Here is an 18,584-nt window from a genome sequence, read left to right on the forward strand (position 1 = left end):
ACGGCCATCGTCCAGTGCGGCTCCTCTGGGGGCTCCCCTGCTTTGTTTTTATGTAAACCACAATAAAGGAAATTGAGTGGATGTTGAGTGCCTTGCTTCTCCTTATACATTGGATTTGCACATTTCCTTGGTCTTTTCATTAATTCGGCACCCGTAAGTCCCTGAAGTCGGAGCTGTCTAATTATCCCGAAACAGTGCAGCTGTGCAGGTCACCTTTGCCTTCTTGCAGCATTCTTTCAAGGTCTCTAACTTCCACCAGCTCCATGATATCATCATAGAGGAGTGGTAGAGGATTACAGTGGCAACCTGCGAAGCTCTAGTGAACTTGTTGGAATATGTTTGGTGCAACAACTCCTTTCCTGTCTGAGTGTTTAGCTGCTAAATTTGTATGCTGTTTATAAAGTTAGAACAAAAAAAATCTCCCAGAGGCTCACACAGGGAGAGCATGTGACTGTGTTTCCTGTTTTCCTGTGTCTGTGTATGAGAGAAGCAGCGTGCTGCACATGCTGCACAGATAGAGATACAAATGATTTATTCCTAATCTATTAAGCTTATCATATATTGTTCCAGATTGTTCCTGAGTAAAGAAGCTCTGTTGTCACATGCTTGGAAAATATCCTGAATAATCCGCTGTCAACAGAACTCCATGCCAAAGAGAGTTATGGCAGTGCTTGAAAATAATGGTGGCCACACAAAATATTGACCGTTTGTGCACAGTTTGACCATTTTCCGTTAGGGGTGTATTCACTTTTGTGGCCAGTGGTTTAGACATTAATCGCTGTATGTTGAGATAATTTGGATAACACACCAAATTTACATTGTATCAAAGTATCATATCTTCAGTGTTTTACCATGAAAAAATATGATAAAATAGTTAAAAAAATGACTGGTGTGTATTCGCTTTTGTGATCTAATATATGTTGTGAAATGGCGACTGGTCATGTGGTTAATGGGCAGTATGTATCGCAGAGGTGGATGGCCCTGTGATGGAAGCCTGAGCTTGTTTTTTCAGCAGATCTACTGCTGAGGGTTTACTATACATTGGGAAGGCTTCTAGGTGACTTGGAGAGATGGGTGGGTCCAGTCACCTACATAACCCACCCAAGGAGGCATGTCTGAACACCCAAGATGGTGCCTGTGTGTTTGTGCACGGGCAGCAGTGCTGGCTAGTGTGAGCCAGAGGAGGCTTGTATATACCTCCAGAGAGGACTCCTCTGAATATATAAGAGGTATCCGGGAACCTGTGCAGCTGTCACGGACACTTAACGAACACTAAACCGTATTAGGCACACCAGGGCTCAGCGAGGACCGTGGATCCTGTAGAGCCGAACGGTTGCCAGACGGTGCACGGGGTGCTGCATGTTACCAATTACCTGAGAAGTTTATGCTGTGTAAATAGTATTTAATATAAACCCAACACTCAACTTCAAGATGCGGAGGTGAACTTTAATGCAGTCCAAAGTAGTTGTACATAGAAAACGTTTTGGTCACATGGACCTTCATCAGTTGCAGACAACTTGTAGGGAATGTAGTCTAGAAACTGCTCTAAGCAGAATTAATCCCTGTGGATACCTGCATAGATATATTTCAATCCGGAGGAATAAAGTACGCCAAAGGCAATTGTAATCTTGTTTACTTGGAGGGACGTATGTCATATAGGATGCAGTGTCCACCTATCTGTGTGTTTTTTCCACTAGGCAGCTAACACCTTCATCATCACTATTTTAGTGATAGGGTGGCTGTTTTCATCAGTGGTGGGCACCTGTGCTGCTCCAGGCTTTATCGGTGGGAACCTGCTGTGTCCTGCTAGTGCATTGGTCATTTGACAAGGTTTGGTGAGGCTACTTTTCATGATGTGTTTTTTTTACATGTTGCATGCATAGCAACTTATATGCCAATGCATCTGTAGGTTTTAGTTGGGGTATACAGCAGAGACTGAGAAGCTTTAAGTGCATTATCACATCCCAATGCATATCCAGACAGAACTTTAAAAAGTGATTTCTGGCTGCCAGAGCAACACTGAGGTCATAAAGGGATGGACTAGCTAATCTTTCAATATTTTATCAATGGTTTTAGGTAGGGTGAGGTGGGGGTAAAAGTTGCTTACTGGTTCAATTTAACCAATTGATTTTGCAGAATAGCTATGTTGCTTCAAAGCCTTGCAACCGAATATAATAGCTGTATGGTTTCGCTGATAACACAGGTGCTCTACTACACAGATATTTAACAATGTAAAAACTGGAAAGCATTTTTATTTTTAATTAAGTCAGTTTATACTTAAGCCAGTTGAAAATACCTTTTTTAATTCTGAAGTAGTGACAGAGCAATTCAGAATGATTTAATCATTGCTTTGTCCATTTCTACATTTAGCTGCTGGTGCCTAAGTTTAGACAACTCTTGTGTGATCCACAGAAAGTACCACTTGTGCTAAAGTGTGACTGTGCAGCTAAGAAGCACAAGCTCATAAGTAATCCAACAACCACTAGGTGGCGCCACTAGTCCTCACTATGCTGGGCAGGAGATGTGCATGCTCATCTCGTATAGGCATTGACATTTGCAATTTCAGTTGAATGTGGTTTTACTTCACATTGGCTCAGAAAAGTTAAGATTTTTGGCAGTTTGAGTCGATAGTTAAGATAAAAGTAGGTTAATAGTGGAACCACAAACGATCATCTGGTGAATGGACACAGTCTTTAGTCTTTATTGGCCATTAAAGGGTGAAATAAGAATGACTTTCTTGAATGACATGGGAACATTCTGATTATCTTCTTTCAGAAAAAGAGTTTGAGTTATTAGTCTATTGCTATTATTTGATGAAAATGTTAAACACGCTTGACTTCTTTTCAGTCAGTGGTATCCCATTGTCAAAACTAAGGAGCGTTTAATATGGAAGTGCCTGTTTTCATTAATTTTAGATGAATGGGTACAAGCACCTTAACGTGAGGGTCCACTATATGATGGCATGTAAGCCTCACAATATTGCAATATAATATATATTAATAAATATCTGTTCATTGTTTCAGTGCCTGAAGACCCTCCTCAGAATGTTATCAAGGGCAACATCACAGCAAGATCCTTCTCTGTAACTTGGGATGCTCCAACTATTGTGACTGGAAAATTTAGTTACCGAGTTGAATTGTATGGTCCAACTGGTAAGTTCTTTGACAAACAGTTGAGGCTGTTGCCTTCCATACACTCTGTCTGTTGTCACTCATTAAATGGAGTAGGATGAGCATTTCCGTGTACGTGCAGCTTGAACATATGTTGCCTTAATATTCGTAGAATTCAAAAAGATGCAACTTATTAATATACCTAAATTAAAGAAAGCTCCGCTGATCTCCAAATATCAGTGGCAGTCCCAACACTACCAGCTACCCTTGCGACTAGTTTCTCCATACAGGAGGCATCTTGAAGCTGTCATCACTAGTGAAAGCTTTTGTACAAAATATTAATTACATTTCAGTAAGCATGTGCAATACTTTTTCCCCAAGTCATTTCATCTTATTATTATAATATATAATTTATGGACATCTATGGCTTGATTTTCTCCCCTGTGCGGATTGGTGAGAATTTCATGTCAATGGCACCTTTAGAAATATATTTACTTAGAAAATGGTGATGTGTTCAATACTTATTTCACCCGCTGTATACACTGTATATAGATGGGAGTACTTCTTTAAAGTTGAGTAGCATTTACTCAGTCTGCCAGTAGACTACTTACAGAACATGGCTTTGTGTTTGTCAAAAGTGTGAACTTTGTCTTTGCAACAAAAGTTACTTTTTAAAGACCAGGAGTAGCATTTTATTTTATTCTTGACAATACATGCGGGACAGAAAATATTACTCTTCCTCTTATAAAATTCATGTGCCCTAATAAGTTATAAATTAAGCTATCTTTTGTTATTTTGCAGCGTTTTTTTAGCAGACGGGACTTTATTAGCATTCAGACATTGCTGTAAATGAAATCAGCTCTCGATGCACTGACATTATATTGGATATCAGAACACCCAGCAAGGTGCCGACTGGACTGGATAAATCCAAGACGTCAATAAAATGAAAACAGCCGCACTCTTAGGTGATTTCAAATAGCGATACATTTATTTAATTTCTTATATTCACCACACCATTGGATAATACATTAAACAATGGTACAAAAAGCGGTATGCTGTAACTTTTCAACCCAATCCTGGGTCTTTATCAAACATCGCTATTGGGATTGACAATGGAAGTGATGTCAAACCGTGTGGCTCGCTGCCGAGGGATTCCGGTCTAGATCAGTGCTAGCTGTGCAGATGTGTTAGGCTAAGTTCACATTAGCGTTTAGGGGCTTTGCAGAGGGCTGCATACTTCCTCCGTTAAGCTCTGCCTACTTCTGCTATCTTTAACACTGGGTACGCAGGACATGCTGATGTATGCGGATGCATTGTTTTGACGTGCCTGCCGATCGCACGGGAACGCAACAAGTTGCGTTTTGTGCGGACGGCGGCGCGTTAAAATGACACATCCGCATACATCCGCATGTCCTGCGTACCCAATGTTAAAGATAGGTACGCAGGACGCATACAGAAGTATACGAAGTAGGCGGAACTTAACAGAGGAAGTGCGCAGCCCTCTGCAAAGCCCCTGAACACTAATGTGAACTCGGCCTTAGCGCTGATCCACATTGGAAAGTTATTGCATACCGCTTTTCGTACCATCGTTTAATGTATTATCCAATGGTGTAGTGAATATAAGAAACTAAATAAATGTATCGCTATTTGCAATCACCTGAGCGTGCGGCTGTTTTTGTTTTACTGAGTTTATATTGATCCCGTGGTGGACTTGTGTTTATACACAGCAGCCTATCAGAGGAGGCAGAGCTGCACAGGGAGGTACAAATCAGCTGTCTTGACCAATGATGAGACAGTAGGTGTGTCTCAGATTACCATAGACTCCCTGTAGACACTGTAGCTAAGGTGTACTTACAATTCACAGCTCTGCTCTAATGGCAATGAGCCAAAAAGCAGCCAATTAACAAGCTCAAGGAACATAAATCACATTTAATCATCATTTGTAGGTACTTATTTTCGTAATATTTTTTTAACTCGTGACTGATCACTTTATTTAAATAATTCAGTTCAATGCTTATAGAGTGAAGACATGAAGCATTCTTTTCCTTACATGCTGAATTCTTTTCTCATCAGGTCGTATTCTGGATAACAGCACAAAAGATCTCAAGTTTACTTTTACTAACCTTACTCCTTTCACAACCTATGATGCATACATCAGTGGAGAAACAAGTGCAGGTGTTGGGCCCCGATCCAACATATCTGTTTTCACTCCAGCAGAAGGTAACTGCATTTTTGTTTCAGTATTTCTTTCTTGACCTAAATACACCATACTGTATAAATGTGGAACATGTACAATGCGCTGCAATAGTTATTGCTGCCACAAGCAGCACAGTGAACCAAGGAATTGGGTAATATATCGGAATAAGAGCAACTGAATTGCTAAAGTCTGGGATTCAGAAGCTCATACTGGGATCGTGCAATAAAGCAAATTAGAAGTAGATGAGCTTTCCATTTTTCCTTTCAGTGAATTGTATTTTATATAGCAAACATTACTTCTACAGTATGTATAAAGTCTGCAAGTTAAGGACATGAGAGCAAGAAAGAATGGTACAGATTACTGTGATTGGTCGTTATATTATAGGATTGTTGAGTTATGTCATCATAGCCCCTATTATGGCATGTGGAGGTAACAGAAGGGAGACTTCGAACTAGGGACAAGAGTTGAGCATCACTTCCATTGAGAGTGTTCTCTATAGGACTGTGTGTGTACCTATGCTTTAAAAATTCAATCTGATCTACTGAGGTCATCCCCTCCACGAAGACAGGTGGATAAAATTGCAGCTGTGATCAGCTGTTATGAATGAGTCACCGGAGGAGGAAAAAACAAAAACACAAGCTAAGTCCAGAAAACCGGAGAGGTTGGTAGCTAGCGGATTGCAGACCCCTGATCCTATTCACCACAACTAACAGTAGCCGTGGGGGGTTCCTACGGTGCCCTAGACCCCTCGTCACAGCCGGAGAGCTAAATAAGCCTAAAGAAAGAAAGGGGAAATCTAAACAGCCCCAGAGCAGACCCCAAAGCAATAGACAGCCCCCAACATGTATTGTCGGTGAAAAACAGATGAAAACACAAACACAGACAGAAAGACATGCTGAGCAAATGATGGGGCCCAACTAACTAGATAGGAAAGGACAGAAAAGATGCTGGCTGCAATCATGCAAAAAACCCTGCCAAAAATAATGTCCAACACGTCTGATAGAAAAGGCCCTGAAGTCACTAGACTTCAAAATCACTATATCAGCACTCAGGTATATTCTGAAGACAGAGCAAAGAGATCAACTGATCAGAGACAAAAATGGAGTTCAGCCCGTCCCAACCAGGGCAGGCTGAACACAAACACTAAGTAAACAGACAAAATCTCATGGAAAAATAGCAGAGCAAAAACTTAGCTTTTAGTAGACAGGAACTACGTAAACTGGATGCCAGAGCTCAGAGCAGAAAGGATTACCAGCAACCCAGCAGGGCGTCGGCTGCCTTATATCCACTCAGAAATTCCGGATGTCCAATCACACTCCACTTGTTCAGATGACAGGTTCTTCCCATCCAGATCAATTTCACTACCTCCTTTCACCAGCAGAGGGAGTTCATCAGACATCAGAGGTGAAGGAGAAAATGAACTCATAACAGTCAGCTATTATACACAGAGAACATTACCAGTGATCTGTATACCTGGACATGTGGAGAAGATACATGTCTCAGCATGCTTCCATGAGCTCTCTACACAGGTATCAATCGGATGGGATTAAATTTTCATAGGAATCAAGGTATTCCTTTCAAAATTACATATAGATGAATTCCTATAGTAGCAGAATGAGGTTCCATCAGTCGGAGTCAGCTGGTATTACTAAATTTGCTTATTTATTAATTACAAAAACTGAAACAAAAGTATCCAATCAGCTAGTAAAGTATAAAAGTATTAAAAGTGATAAAACAAATACGTTTTTGACTTTGAACCAATGTTTTCGACTCTCATAAAAATTACGTTGGCCAAAGAAAGAAATCAACCTGTTTATGGATATATTCAGTTATTGTGCCTGTAATAACATTTATAAACTTTCAACACACTAATGCAATGATCTAGCCCCAGTAAAATGACCACTTCCCTGGTCAAAACCTAAGCATGTGTAACAATTTGATTTTGTGTTGCCGCATCAATCCATGAGTTCAGCGGAGCATCTGCAGGTTAAAAAAGGGACAAGTTCTCCAGTCCCGACATCAAACAGAAAAGATAGACAGAGTGCTAAAGTGTTTCTGTCAATGCATTTTTGTGCTGATGGTATTTCTGTCACTGTATTTATGTACTGATGGTGTTTCTAGTGCTGCACTCATCTACTGATAGTTGTTCTGGTGCTGCACTCATTTACTGATGGTGGTTCTGGTGCTTCATTCTTGTACTGGTGGAGGCTCTCATGCTGCATTAATGCACTGATGGTGTTCCTGGCGATGAATTCATGAACTGACATTGGTTCTGGTGCTGCATTCATGTACTGACTGTGGTTCAGGTGCAAGTAATGATGGTGGTTCTGATGCTGCATTCATGTGCTGATGTTGGTTCTCATCTTGTACACATGTAGCAATCTCTAATGTGTTTCCTAGTTATGTTAAAACTAAAAGAGTCAAATCTTGGAAATTTAAGATTATTGGGAGGATTTCATAGAATCATAGAATCGTAGAGTTGGAAGGGACCTCCTGGGCCTTCTGGTCCAACCCCCTGCTCAAAGCAGGATTCGCTAAATCATCCCAGTCAGATGTCTGTCCAGCCTCTGCTTGAAGACTTCCATTGAAGGAAAACTCACCACCTCTCGTGGCAGCCTGTTCCACTCATTGATCACTCTAACTGTCAAAAAGTTTTTTCTAATATCTAATCTGTGTCTCCTCCCATTCAGTTTCATCTCATTGCTTCTAGTCTTTCCTTGTGCAAATGAGAATAAAGATGATCCTTCTACAATGTGACGGCCCTTTAAATATTTGTGGACAGCTATTAAGTCTCCTCTCAGTCTTCTCTTTTGCAAACTAAACAAGCCCAAATCCTGCAACCTTTCCTCATAAGACAGGGTTTGCAGATCGGTCACCATTCTGGTCGCTCTTTTCTGAACTTGCTCCAGTTTGTTGATGTCTTTTTTAAAATGTGGTTAGCTTTTGCTCCAAAAAACTCAGTTGAAGTTAGAATGTGTTCACAATGATTTTTTTAGAGCAGAAGCTGGGCAGAAACTCTTCAATTCCTTCTCGCATACTCAAAATATGGTTACGGTGATATATTATTGTACTGATGGTGCTTCTGGTGATGTATTCATATAACTAACCCTACCCCTAAAACTGCCTTATCACTTTTATCACACAGGTAACAGCATAAACCCCCTCTAAAAATAACAATGTAATGTGCCTAAAAATGGTACCAATAAAAACGTCAGCTCGTTCTGCAGAAAACAAGCTTTCACATGACTTTGTGGGCCAAAATATGGAAAAATGTCATCTTTCAAAATGTGATGATGCAAAAATTATTTTTTGCAATAAAAAGCGTCTTTTAGTGTGTGATAGCAGCCAAACATAAAATCCTGATATAAATCTGGTATCGCTGTAATCGCACTGACACAAAGAATAAAGTCGCCTAATCGCTTATACTGCACGAGGAATGGAGTAAAAAATAAATAAAACCAATTCTTCATCTGCTGTTAATTTTTTATATTCTAAAATTCAATACAAATGTTTGCGCTATGATAATCCCTCTCAAGTGATGAATATAAACGGAGAGCTCAATTAAGAGTTGTAATGTCATAAAATAATATAGTGAGCATAAAAGTAGTCCTAACACAATCGGTAGGAACTATGGATTTACCTCACTGCAGTAGCCTTAGATGATGTTCTGAGGTCCATCCATGTAAAAACATCATTTAATGCACTGAATTCCAGTTGGGAATAATGAGTACTTCTTTGTAGTATTCTTCTGGAGCGCTGTCCCGGCCGGTAACAGTCCAAAGCTCCCCCCGCTCCAACGATGCACTAGCGTGGATAACTCACGTTGAGTACCTTCAGTAAGTGTAAAGCCGACAGGACCTTCGTGACATCAGAGGTCACATGATGGAAAACGGGGTGCACAATGGACCAATTCCTTCCTACTAGTTTCGGAAATGCTCAGTTTCCTTCATTTTTTACTAGCGCCCCCTACTACTAATGAAATCTATTTTTATATTCTGCCTCCCAAAGATCTTAGTAAGGCTCCACTCACATTTATTCTGCGCTCTGCAGTGAATGCTTGCACCAGGGTTTCCGTGTAAATCTCTGAAATATGTGATTCAAACGGAACCTCTGGCAGAAGATTCCCTATAATGAGGCAGATGGAGGCACTGGGGACACCGTCTAACCTGTGATCCGGCGGTGTCCGTCTTTTTAGGATTGCATAAAAGTGCCGTCGGCCACAGTTTTGCGCACTTCTGAAACGAAGGACAGCACTAAACAGAGGCCAGAGGGAGTCCAAAGTAACTTTGCTGCCTTTTTTTAGTGAATGGATCCCTGGGGGTTTCAGCTGAATCACGTCATGAAGACATTTAAATGAAAGCTCCAAAGTAAGTGGTCAGAGTAGAGCGCCGGATAAATGTGATCCCAAGCTTTATGTAAATTATTCCTAATAAAAGTTTCAACTCAATCCACAAAAAAAAGCAAGCCCTCATTCAGGTCTGTCATCTGTTAATGGAAATACTGGAGGCATCCACGTTACTGGTAGCACAAAGGTTCTGGAACCGCTAAATGGCTCCTCATCCGCCAAAAGAAATTCAGCAAATTCTCTGCTCCAAAATCCAAATGCCCCACTCCCTTCTGAGCACCACAGTGTACCTAAACCACATATAGCATCCACGTTTGGCATTTCTGAAGTGATGAGAGCCCACCTAACTTACAGTTGCATGCCTCCAGAACCACGGGCTTGGCATAACGTACTGGTGACTGCAACGTACTGGTCACTACAGCGTACTGCTCACTACAATGGCAATTTGCAATTTTCACTCAGCAACATTCATTGCTGCTTGTTTCTGGGAACTACCCTTGAAGACAAATCGTCACTACACATGTAGATAAATTCCCCAAGGCGTATAGTTTCCAAAGAGGGGTCATTCTACAATTTTAGCAACTAGGAGACTTTGTATATGGAGTACGTAAACTGTTCTAGGAAAATCTGCACTCCAGGAGGCAAATAGCGCTCCATTCCTCCCGAGTCTCTCCATATGGCTAAGTAATTCTGTAGAGCAGCATTTGGGGTATTGCCATGGTCAATGGAAGTTGTGGGACAAATTATGGTGCAATTTTTACCCACTTCTTGCCTGAAAACGTAAAATATGGGGTTAGAACTACATTTTGGTGGTAAAAATGTAGTTATTTTTTCTTCGCAGCCAAATGGCATAAAACTCTGTGACACACCCTTGGTGTCAATGTTATCACTGCACCCCTAGATAAATTCATTGAGAGGTGTAGTTTGTAAAACACGGTCACTTATAGGGGGTTCTGCTGTTTTGGCACCTCATGCACTCGCCCAGTGGGTCATTGCACCTGCAAGCCATAACAGTAAAATCTGGCTCTCATTGCCTTCTGAGCTTTCCACTGTGCCTGAAAAATATTTCCCGATTACATGTAGGGTATTGGTGCACTCAGGAAAAATGAACCTCAGTTTAACTTGGGGCTAAAACAACATTTTAGTGGAAAAATATAATTTATTTTTCACGGCTCAGTGGTATAAAATTCTGTGAGGCACATGTGGTGTAAATACGATCACTGCACTACTAGATGAATTCATTGGGGAGTGTAGTTTGTAAAATGAGTTCACATATAGGGGGTTTCCGTTGTTCTGGTACCTCAGGGGCTCTGCCAATATGACATGCCACCCTGAAACCATTCCAGCAAAATGTGAACTCCAATATGGTGGCTCTTCCCTTTTGAGCTTTGTAATGTGCTTCAAAAGTAGTATTCCTACACATATGGGGTATTGACATAGTCAGGAGAAATTGCACAGCAAATTGCAATTTCTCCTGTCACCCTTATGAAAATGCAAGATTTGTGGTCAAAATAACATTTTTGTGGGGAAAATGTGATTTTTTTATTTTCACAGCTCAACGTCATAAACTTCTGTCAAGCATCTGTGGGTTCAAAATGCTCAACACACATCTAAATACATTCCTTGAGGGGTGTTGTTTCCAAAATGGGGTCACATGTGGGGGGTTTCCACTGTTTAGGCACATTAGGCACTCTGAAAATGGGATATGATGTCCGCTTCTTATTCTAGGAAATTTTACAATTAAAAAGTCAAATGACACTCCTTTCCTTCCGAGCCCTGCGGGGCGCCCCAACAGTACTTTTTTTCTCTCATATAGGGTATTGGCATACTCAGGAGAAATTGCACTACAAATTGTATGGTGCAATTTCCCTGTTACCCTTATGAAAATGTAAAATTTGGGGCTAAAATAACATTTTTGTGAGAAAATTTGATTATATTATTTTCATGCATCAACATTTTAAACTTCTGTGAAGCACCTCACATTCTGTGCTCACCACACATTTAAATACATTCCCTGAGGGGTCTAGTTTCCAAAATGGGGTCACTTGTGGGGGGTTTCCAATGTTTAGGCACATCTCCAAATGGAACATGACGTCTTCTAATGATTCCAGGAAATTTTACATTCAAAAAGTCAAATGATGCTCCTTACCCACTGAGCTCTGTCATGCGCCCAAACAGTGGTTTTCTCCCTCATATTGGGTATCAGTGTACTCAGGAGAAATTGCACAACAAACAGTATGGTGCAATTTCCCTGTTACCCTTATGAAAATGCAATATTTTGTGCAAGAAAACATATTTGTGGGGAAATTAGATTTTTTTTATTTTTACAGGCTCAACGTTATAAACTTCTGTGAAGCAACTGGGGGTTCAAGGTGCTCACCACACGTGTAAATACATTCCTTGAGGAGTCTAGTTTCCAAAATGGGGTCACTTGTGGAGGGTTCTTCTGTTTAAGCATATCAAAGGCTCTCCAAATGCAACATGTCGTCCTCCAATTGTTCCAGAAAATTTTCCATTCAAAAAGTCAAATGGAGCTCTTTCCCTTCCAAGCTCTGCCGTGCGCCCAAACAGTGGCTTTCATCCTCATATGTGGTATCAGCATGCTCAGGAGAAATTACATGGCAAATTTTGCTGTCCATGTTTTCCTGCTACCCTTGTCAAAATAAAAAAATTATATCTGAATTAAATTGTTTGTGAAAAAAAGTTAAATGTTCACTTTTTTTCCACATTCCAAAAATTCCATGAAGCACCTGAAGGGTTAATAAACTTATTAAATGTGATTTCGAGAACCTTGATGGGTGCAGTTTTTAGAATGGCACCACTTTTGGGCATCTTCTATCATAGAGACCCCTCAAAGTTAATTCAAATGTGAGGTGGTCCCTAAAAAATTTTTTGCAAAATTTGTTGTAAAAATGATAATTATGCAAATTGTCTCTTCAGAGAGGAAGAGGACTAGAACTCTAGTGCCACCGATTGGAAGTAGCAATCCTAAAAGTCAATGTCGACCCTTTAACAAGTCTTGTTATATGACTTTGGATAAAAGCCAAGCCAGAATTTCAATTTGCAGACACTGTTTCTTTTTTTTTTTTTACCATTCAGGTTAGTTATAAACAACTCAATATAAGCTCATCAACTTAAACGTCGTTGTTTCAACTCTCATCATCATGGTTCATATTTATTTTAGTATAACAAACCAAGGGTATACACAAAAGACATCCTAAACATCAATAAACATCACTAAAATTCACTAATATTTGATCAGGTGCTGCCATTTTTTAAATTTCCAGACACCCTCTGCATCAGAACCACCACCGCCTTCGCTGTCTAATTTATAAATCAAGTATAATCTAGAAAGGATCAGCCTGACACACTTATTCACAGATACATGCTATTCTTTGAAAATTCCTAAATTCCTCTCATCCCATAAACTCTGCATCACACAAGTCATAATTAACCATAGGATTCTATTTTTCACACAACCATCTGCACCAATTCCAAACATTGCAACACGCCAGTCAATAAAACTCACACCCGCTAACTCCTTACACAACCCACCTACACACTTCCACACACTGTACGCGTAATCACAGTTCCACATAGTATGCCACATAGTCTCACATCCACAACATCCTTCCCTCGGGCACACATCAGTTCTGGTCAGACCTCGTCTCTTCTGAAACTGTTGCACAGGCAAAATATTGTGCAAGGACATCCATACAATATCCCTTTGTCTATTAGACATCCCTTGGGTTCGCAAACTCTTCCATGCAACCGAAACTTCATTTTCTCTCAACCCCACAATACTACATTCCACATCATTCTTACGTATTATTTTCATCACATTCTTAGCCATTCTAAAATCATTCATAGGCACACTCAGTAAATAATGCTTCCTCACAAACTTCTCAATCACCTCATACCAGACCGGACACTTGAAAGCAACAGGCACTCTAGCATCCCTCTTTCTCCAACATAAGCCATATAACATCCAACCAGCAGAATAACTTGCCATGTACACTCCCTTATTTCCTTTATTCAGCAAAATAACAACAGTTTTGATATACTGAAGCCCCAGAAAAATCTCAATGTTTGGAAAGGCCATGCCACCATGGTGACACGCCTTAAAAAGACTTTCTCTCTTAAGTTTCTCTATTTTACTGCTCCAGAAAAAAGTAAAAACTAACTTTTCCACTATTTATATTTTCCTAAACGACGGTGGAAAAACTGTTGCAATAATAATCAAAATCGGAAGAATCACAGCTTTTATGACCAAAATCTTACCACTCAAGGTCAAGTCTCTCAGTCACCAAAAATTTAACTTACGCTCTATGCGCAATCCACACTCCTCCCAGCTCTCCTTACCTTCCAAGTCCTTATTAAATAATACTCCCAGCACTTTGATAGCACCCTCCTCACACTTTACCCCTCCATTTTAACCTTGTCATCCCCAAAACATTTAAAACTACATTTATTCCAATTCACTCTAAAGCCAGAAAAACTCCAGAAGCAACTTAACCCTACTCATAGACGCAACACTTTCACTCACAGCCACAACATCATCCATATATCCAAGAACTTTCACATGCTTCCCACAACTCCCAGGTACCAACAAACCTCGCATCATTTTATCACGTCTCACCAAGCACAATAAGGGTTCAATCACACATGCAAACAAGACAGGGGACATGGGATACCCCTGCCTTACACCAGACATAATATTCACTTTCTCACTCAACCACGCATTAACAAGAAACTCACTTGACACACAATCATACAAAGACATTATCCCATTCACAAATTTTTGAGGAAATCCCATTCTATCCAGAACTTTAAGCAAAAACACATGCGAGACCCTATCAAACGCTTTCTCAAAATCAGTTGACAGAACCATACACTTCCATTTCCTTCCCATGCAGTCTCCAATCAAATCCCTTAATAACAATAAGTTATCACTCATACTTCTACCAGGCACAGCACACACTTGATCCTCATCCACAACACCACCAATCACCTCACGCATACGATTCGCCAACAATTTGCTATAGATTCTGTAATCTGCATTCAACAATGTTATAGGTCTCCAGTTCTCTAAACACTTTCTCTCACCTTTCTTATGCACAAGTACAACCACCCCCTCTTTCATTGATTCACACAACTTACCACTCTCCCACATATACTTACATATCTCAGTCAAATCAGCACCCAGAAAATCCCATGCCTTTACATAGAATTCTACCTGCAATCCGTCTTTACCTGGAGTCTTATTCTTTTTAGCACTCTTCATTACGTTTTCTACTTCTTCCATAATTACGTCCTCATTCAAAATATCACATTCTCCACTATCCAACTTGTTCTCTAACCCTTTCAGCACTTCTGAAACAAGACCAGAATCAATCCATTTTTTATCATGTAACTTGCTATAGAACATATTCACCTCCTTTATCACATTCTCACCTGACACACACAAACCGTTCCTATCCAGGATTTTATCCATATCAACCTTTCTCCCATTCATTTTCTTAAAAAAGAACCTCGTGCACTTTTCATCTCTCAAAATATTTTATGTTGGTGCAATAGATGATTTATTTCCCTTTTTCATCCATAACACGCTTTAATTCACTCTTTGTCTTAGCCAGCAGATCAGACACATCCATCCCACTTTCTCCACACTTCCTTAACCAGTCTAAACGCCTGTTTAAATCATTAAATCTACTCCGATAAATAGCAGCTTTTTTATAGCCCCATTTTTTGAAGAATTTTTTGCAACACATCTTAACCCAGTCCCACCATTCCAGCACACACGCAAAATCCCTCTTACATACTCTCCACTCTTTATACTTTATTTTTAATTCATTCATCACATCCTCATCTTCTAACAATCTTACATTCAGCTTCCAAACCCTACCCCCATACACACGGTCATCAATGGCCCTCCTCACCACAAGCATTACACTTATCAGGATTTGAGCTGTCTTTTCTGTGGTTGGTGCGGTGTCCAGTGGTTGGGACCCGGTCCTTGTCTGCCCTTATTCACACAGATGTCAACTTTGACACATGATAAGGCTTTTGATATTAGACAGTGTAGGACCGCCCCGACCACAGAGTCACCTTGTCGATGGTGGGACGGCTTTTATGTTATGCTTGATCAAATACATTATTACTAAGAACTCTGTATGATTTAAATGCACTTTTGCTTTTTATTTATTTAATTACAGCAGGGTTTTTTTTCATTTTGTCTTTTGTAGGTCTTGTATGCTTTTTGGCCATGTGAACATGCATTTATGTGCAGCATGTGTACGAACTCAAACCAAGCTCAATTTTTGTGTTTTTTCTTTGTATTTTTGCATTCTGTGCAAACCGGGGTGTGGCCTCCCTCTCCTGAGCTGGAAATTGTATTTAAAGGCTTCTCCTGACTGGTGTCCATTTTATCTTTTTGACAAAGACCGTGCTGTGAGGTCGAAACGTTGCACCACTTGGTGCTGGATTAAAGCCCACAATTTTTCCTTGAACTGAAGTGCCGCCTGATTTTTTTCTATTTACCTATCTATCTATCAGCAATCTCTATCCCTTATCTCTCATCTATCTATCTATCTATCTACCTACCTATCTATCTCATATCTATCCCATATCTATCTATCCCATATCTAGCTATCCATCCCATATCTATCTATCCATCTATCTATCTATCTATCCCATATTTATCTATCACCTCATTTTTTTTCTTTTGCTATCTTTGTACATCTTTAATGCATAAACATCTTTCATTTCTATTCTGCATTCTATTTCATCACATGATTGGAGCACACGCATGTCACACTTATGCCATCCATGTGCGGTACATATTGTCATCCATGTTACTGGAAAAAAAACTGACATGTCTACTTGTGGGTCACACGGACACATGGTCTAAGGTAAAAACCCAAATATGTGCGCAGCCCCATAGATCACAATGGGTGTGCGTGTGAACGTGTCTCCTGTAAGTGTGAAAACGGATGCCACACATACCCAGAACATGGACGTGTGAAGGGGCCTAATACCTCATTCAGATGTGTAGTTTCTGTTTTATTTTGTTTATGTAAAAAACTGACCAATTTCCTGTGTGTCTGTGTTTACCATCAGTGTGTCATCACTGTATGGTCCGCTTGTCCATTTTTACCATGTGTCTTCAGGGTTTTTCAAAGATGAGTAAATGAATACATTTTAAAGCTTCTTCTGTACTTTGCAATGTTAAATACTGATAGCAAACTGATGGCACACAGACTGTACACTGATGCCATCCTTGTACTGTATGTGCTTTTTACAGCGCTGTGAAAAATGGATACAACGTGTATGTGGAACACAGAGGTATACCTGAGCTGAAGATGCCATCAGTGCGCTGTCAGAGGTTTTTACTGACCCCATACTCTTGTGTAATGAAGTAGTGATGGACAGACCCCTGGAAGCTCGAGTCCATCGGGTTCGACCGGTCATTTATAAAAAGTTTGGTTTGGGTACCAGAACGGTATCCAAACTCGAACCCAGACCCCATTCGGGGCCCAAAAATCTTGTGTTTCTCTCTCTGTCATAAGTGTGACAGCACGAGAAACACCGGCTCTGATTGCCGGTAGATTAATGCTGGTATTAGCACACAGATGACTGTGTGAGCCAGCAGCTGTGACCGGCAATAAAAGTTTACCGCTGGTCACAGGCATCGGCTGATAAGGGTACTACGCTCATCATCGTACGCCTGGTCTCGCTTATAGCATAGTATTCACCGACCGGAGCCTGTGCAATAAATAAAAGAAATAAATGTCATGGGGAACCCTATATTTTTGCTAATCAGCGCAGGTATGGCCGTGTTCTGGGTCTGTTCACGGGCACTAAGCGTTCGAAACAAACCCCAAACTTTACCATTTGAGTTCGCCCATCCCCACTCTTGAGTTGAATCTGTGACTAGGACATATCTCCACTTATGTCCTAATCACAGATTAAACTGTATAGTTTTGTTTTACAATGGTCAAAAAATATGGGAGAGGGAATTTAGTAACAGCCAGCAACTGCAGGTTGATATTGTATCCACATGGTGGCAGTATATACTAATGTGTAACAGTCACAGTGAGGTTCTGCTTCTACATATAGGTTTTAGGAACTTGTGATTTTCATGTTTCCTGGAAAAGGAAAAAAAATCACAATCGTTGTATATATAATTGGTGTAAAAAAACTAAAAGGAGCAACTGAAAAATGAAATAAGTGAACCACTTCAAAGTAATTTGAAATAAATGCTAGATTAGAGAATATAACTGGAGGATGATGTAGAAATGTCTATTTTTCTAATACTGGAGATGGCTCTTCCACTTAGTTAATTGTATATATGGCACTTATTGATCATTGCACTATGTATATAGCCAGGCTCGGACTGGCCCATAGGGAACAGGGGAATCCCCCGGTAGGCCTCTGTGCAGATCTGGGCCCCCAACTCCACTATACGGGCAATACTTGGCATAATTCACTTGATTCCCTCTGTACAGAAAAAAGCAGCATCTTGTTATTCATTAACCAAACTACTCAGTTTATTATTATATAAAGATAAAGGTAAATTTGTGAACAAGGGTAGTGTAATATTTGTATACAGGTGAAAAGTGGGCCCCCCCCCAAAGTCAATATTAGTGGTGGGCCCTTGGCACCCCAGTCCGACCCTGTATATAGCATTCTCATAACGCTGATTGTTCACCTTTTCTACTGAAAATGTATACTTCCTAAGGTATGAAAACAGATATAATGGAGAATGGAGTCCAGAGCAGTGCACTATTTCGGCCTTATGCTCCTCTCATTTATATTGGACACCCTCAGCAAAATTTGAATCACAAATAGTCCTTGACCCCTTCATCACACTCCTCAGTGAATCTAACTACCACATACACAGTAACCACTCAATATATACATACCTTAGAAT

General features: G+C 40.2%; 1 protein-coding gene across 1 annotated transcript in view; it reads left to right on the plus strand.

The window, feature by feature from the left end:
• Positions 1-18,584, plus strand: part of PTPRQ (protein tyrosine phosphatase receptor type Q) — a 794,911-nt gene that overhangs the window by 220,569 nt on the left and 555,758 nt on the right. The window contains exons 13-14 of the mRNA XM_073556964.1: positions 3,024-3,152; positions 5,184-5,330. Of these exons, the coding sequence (XP_073413065.1) occupies positions 3,024-3,152; positions 5,184-5,330 (276 nt within the window). The remainder of the gene's footprint in view (positions 1-3,023; positions 3,153-5,183; positions 5,331-18,584) is intronic.

The sequence above is a fragment of the Dendrobates tinctorius genome, unplaced genomic scaffold (assembly GCF_039654945.1).
Source record: "Dendrobates tinctorius isolate UK_male_01 unplaced genomic scaffold, ASM3965494v1 ptg000241l, whole genome shotgun sequence".
Classification (NCBI taxonomy): domain Eukaryota; kingdom Metazoa; phylum Chordata; class Amphibia; order Anura; family Dendrobatidae; genus Dendrobates; species Dendrobates tinctorius.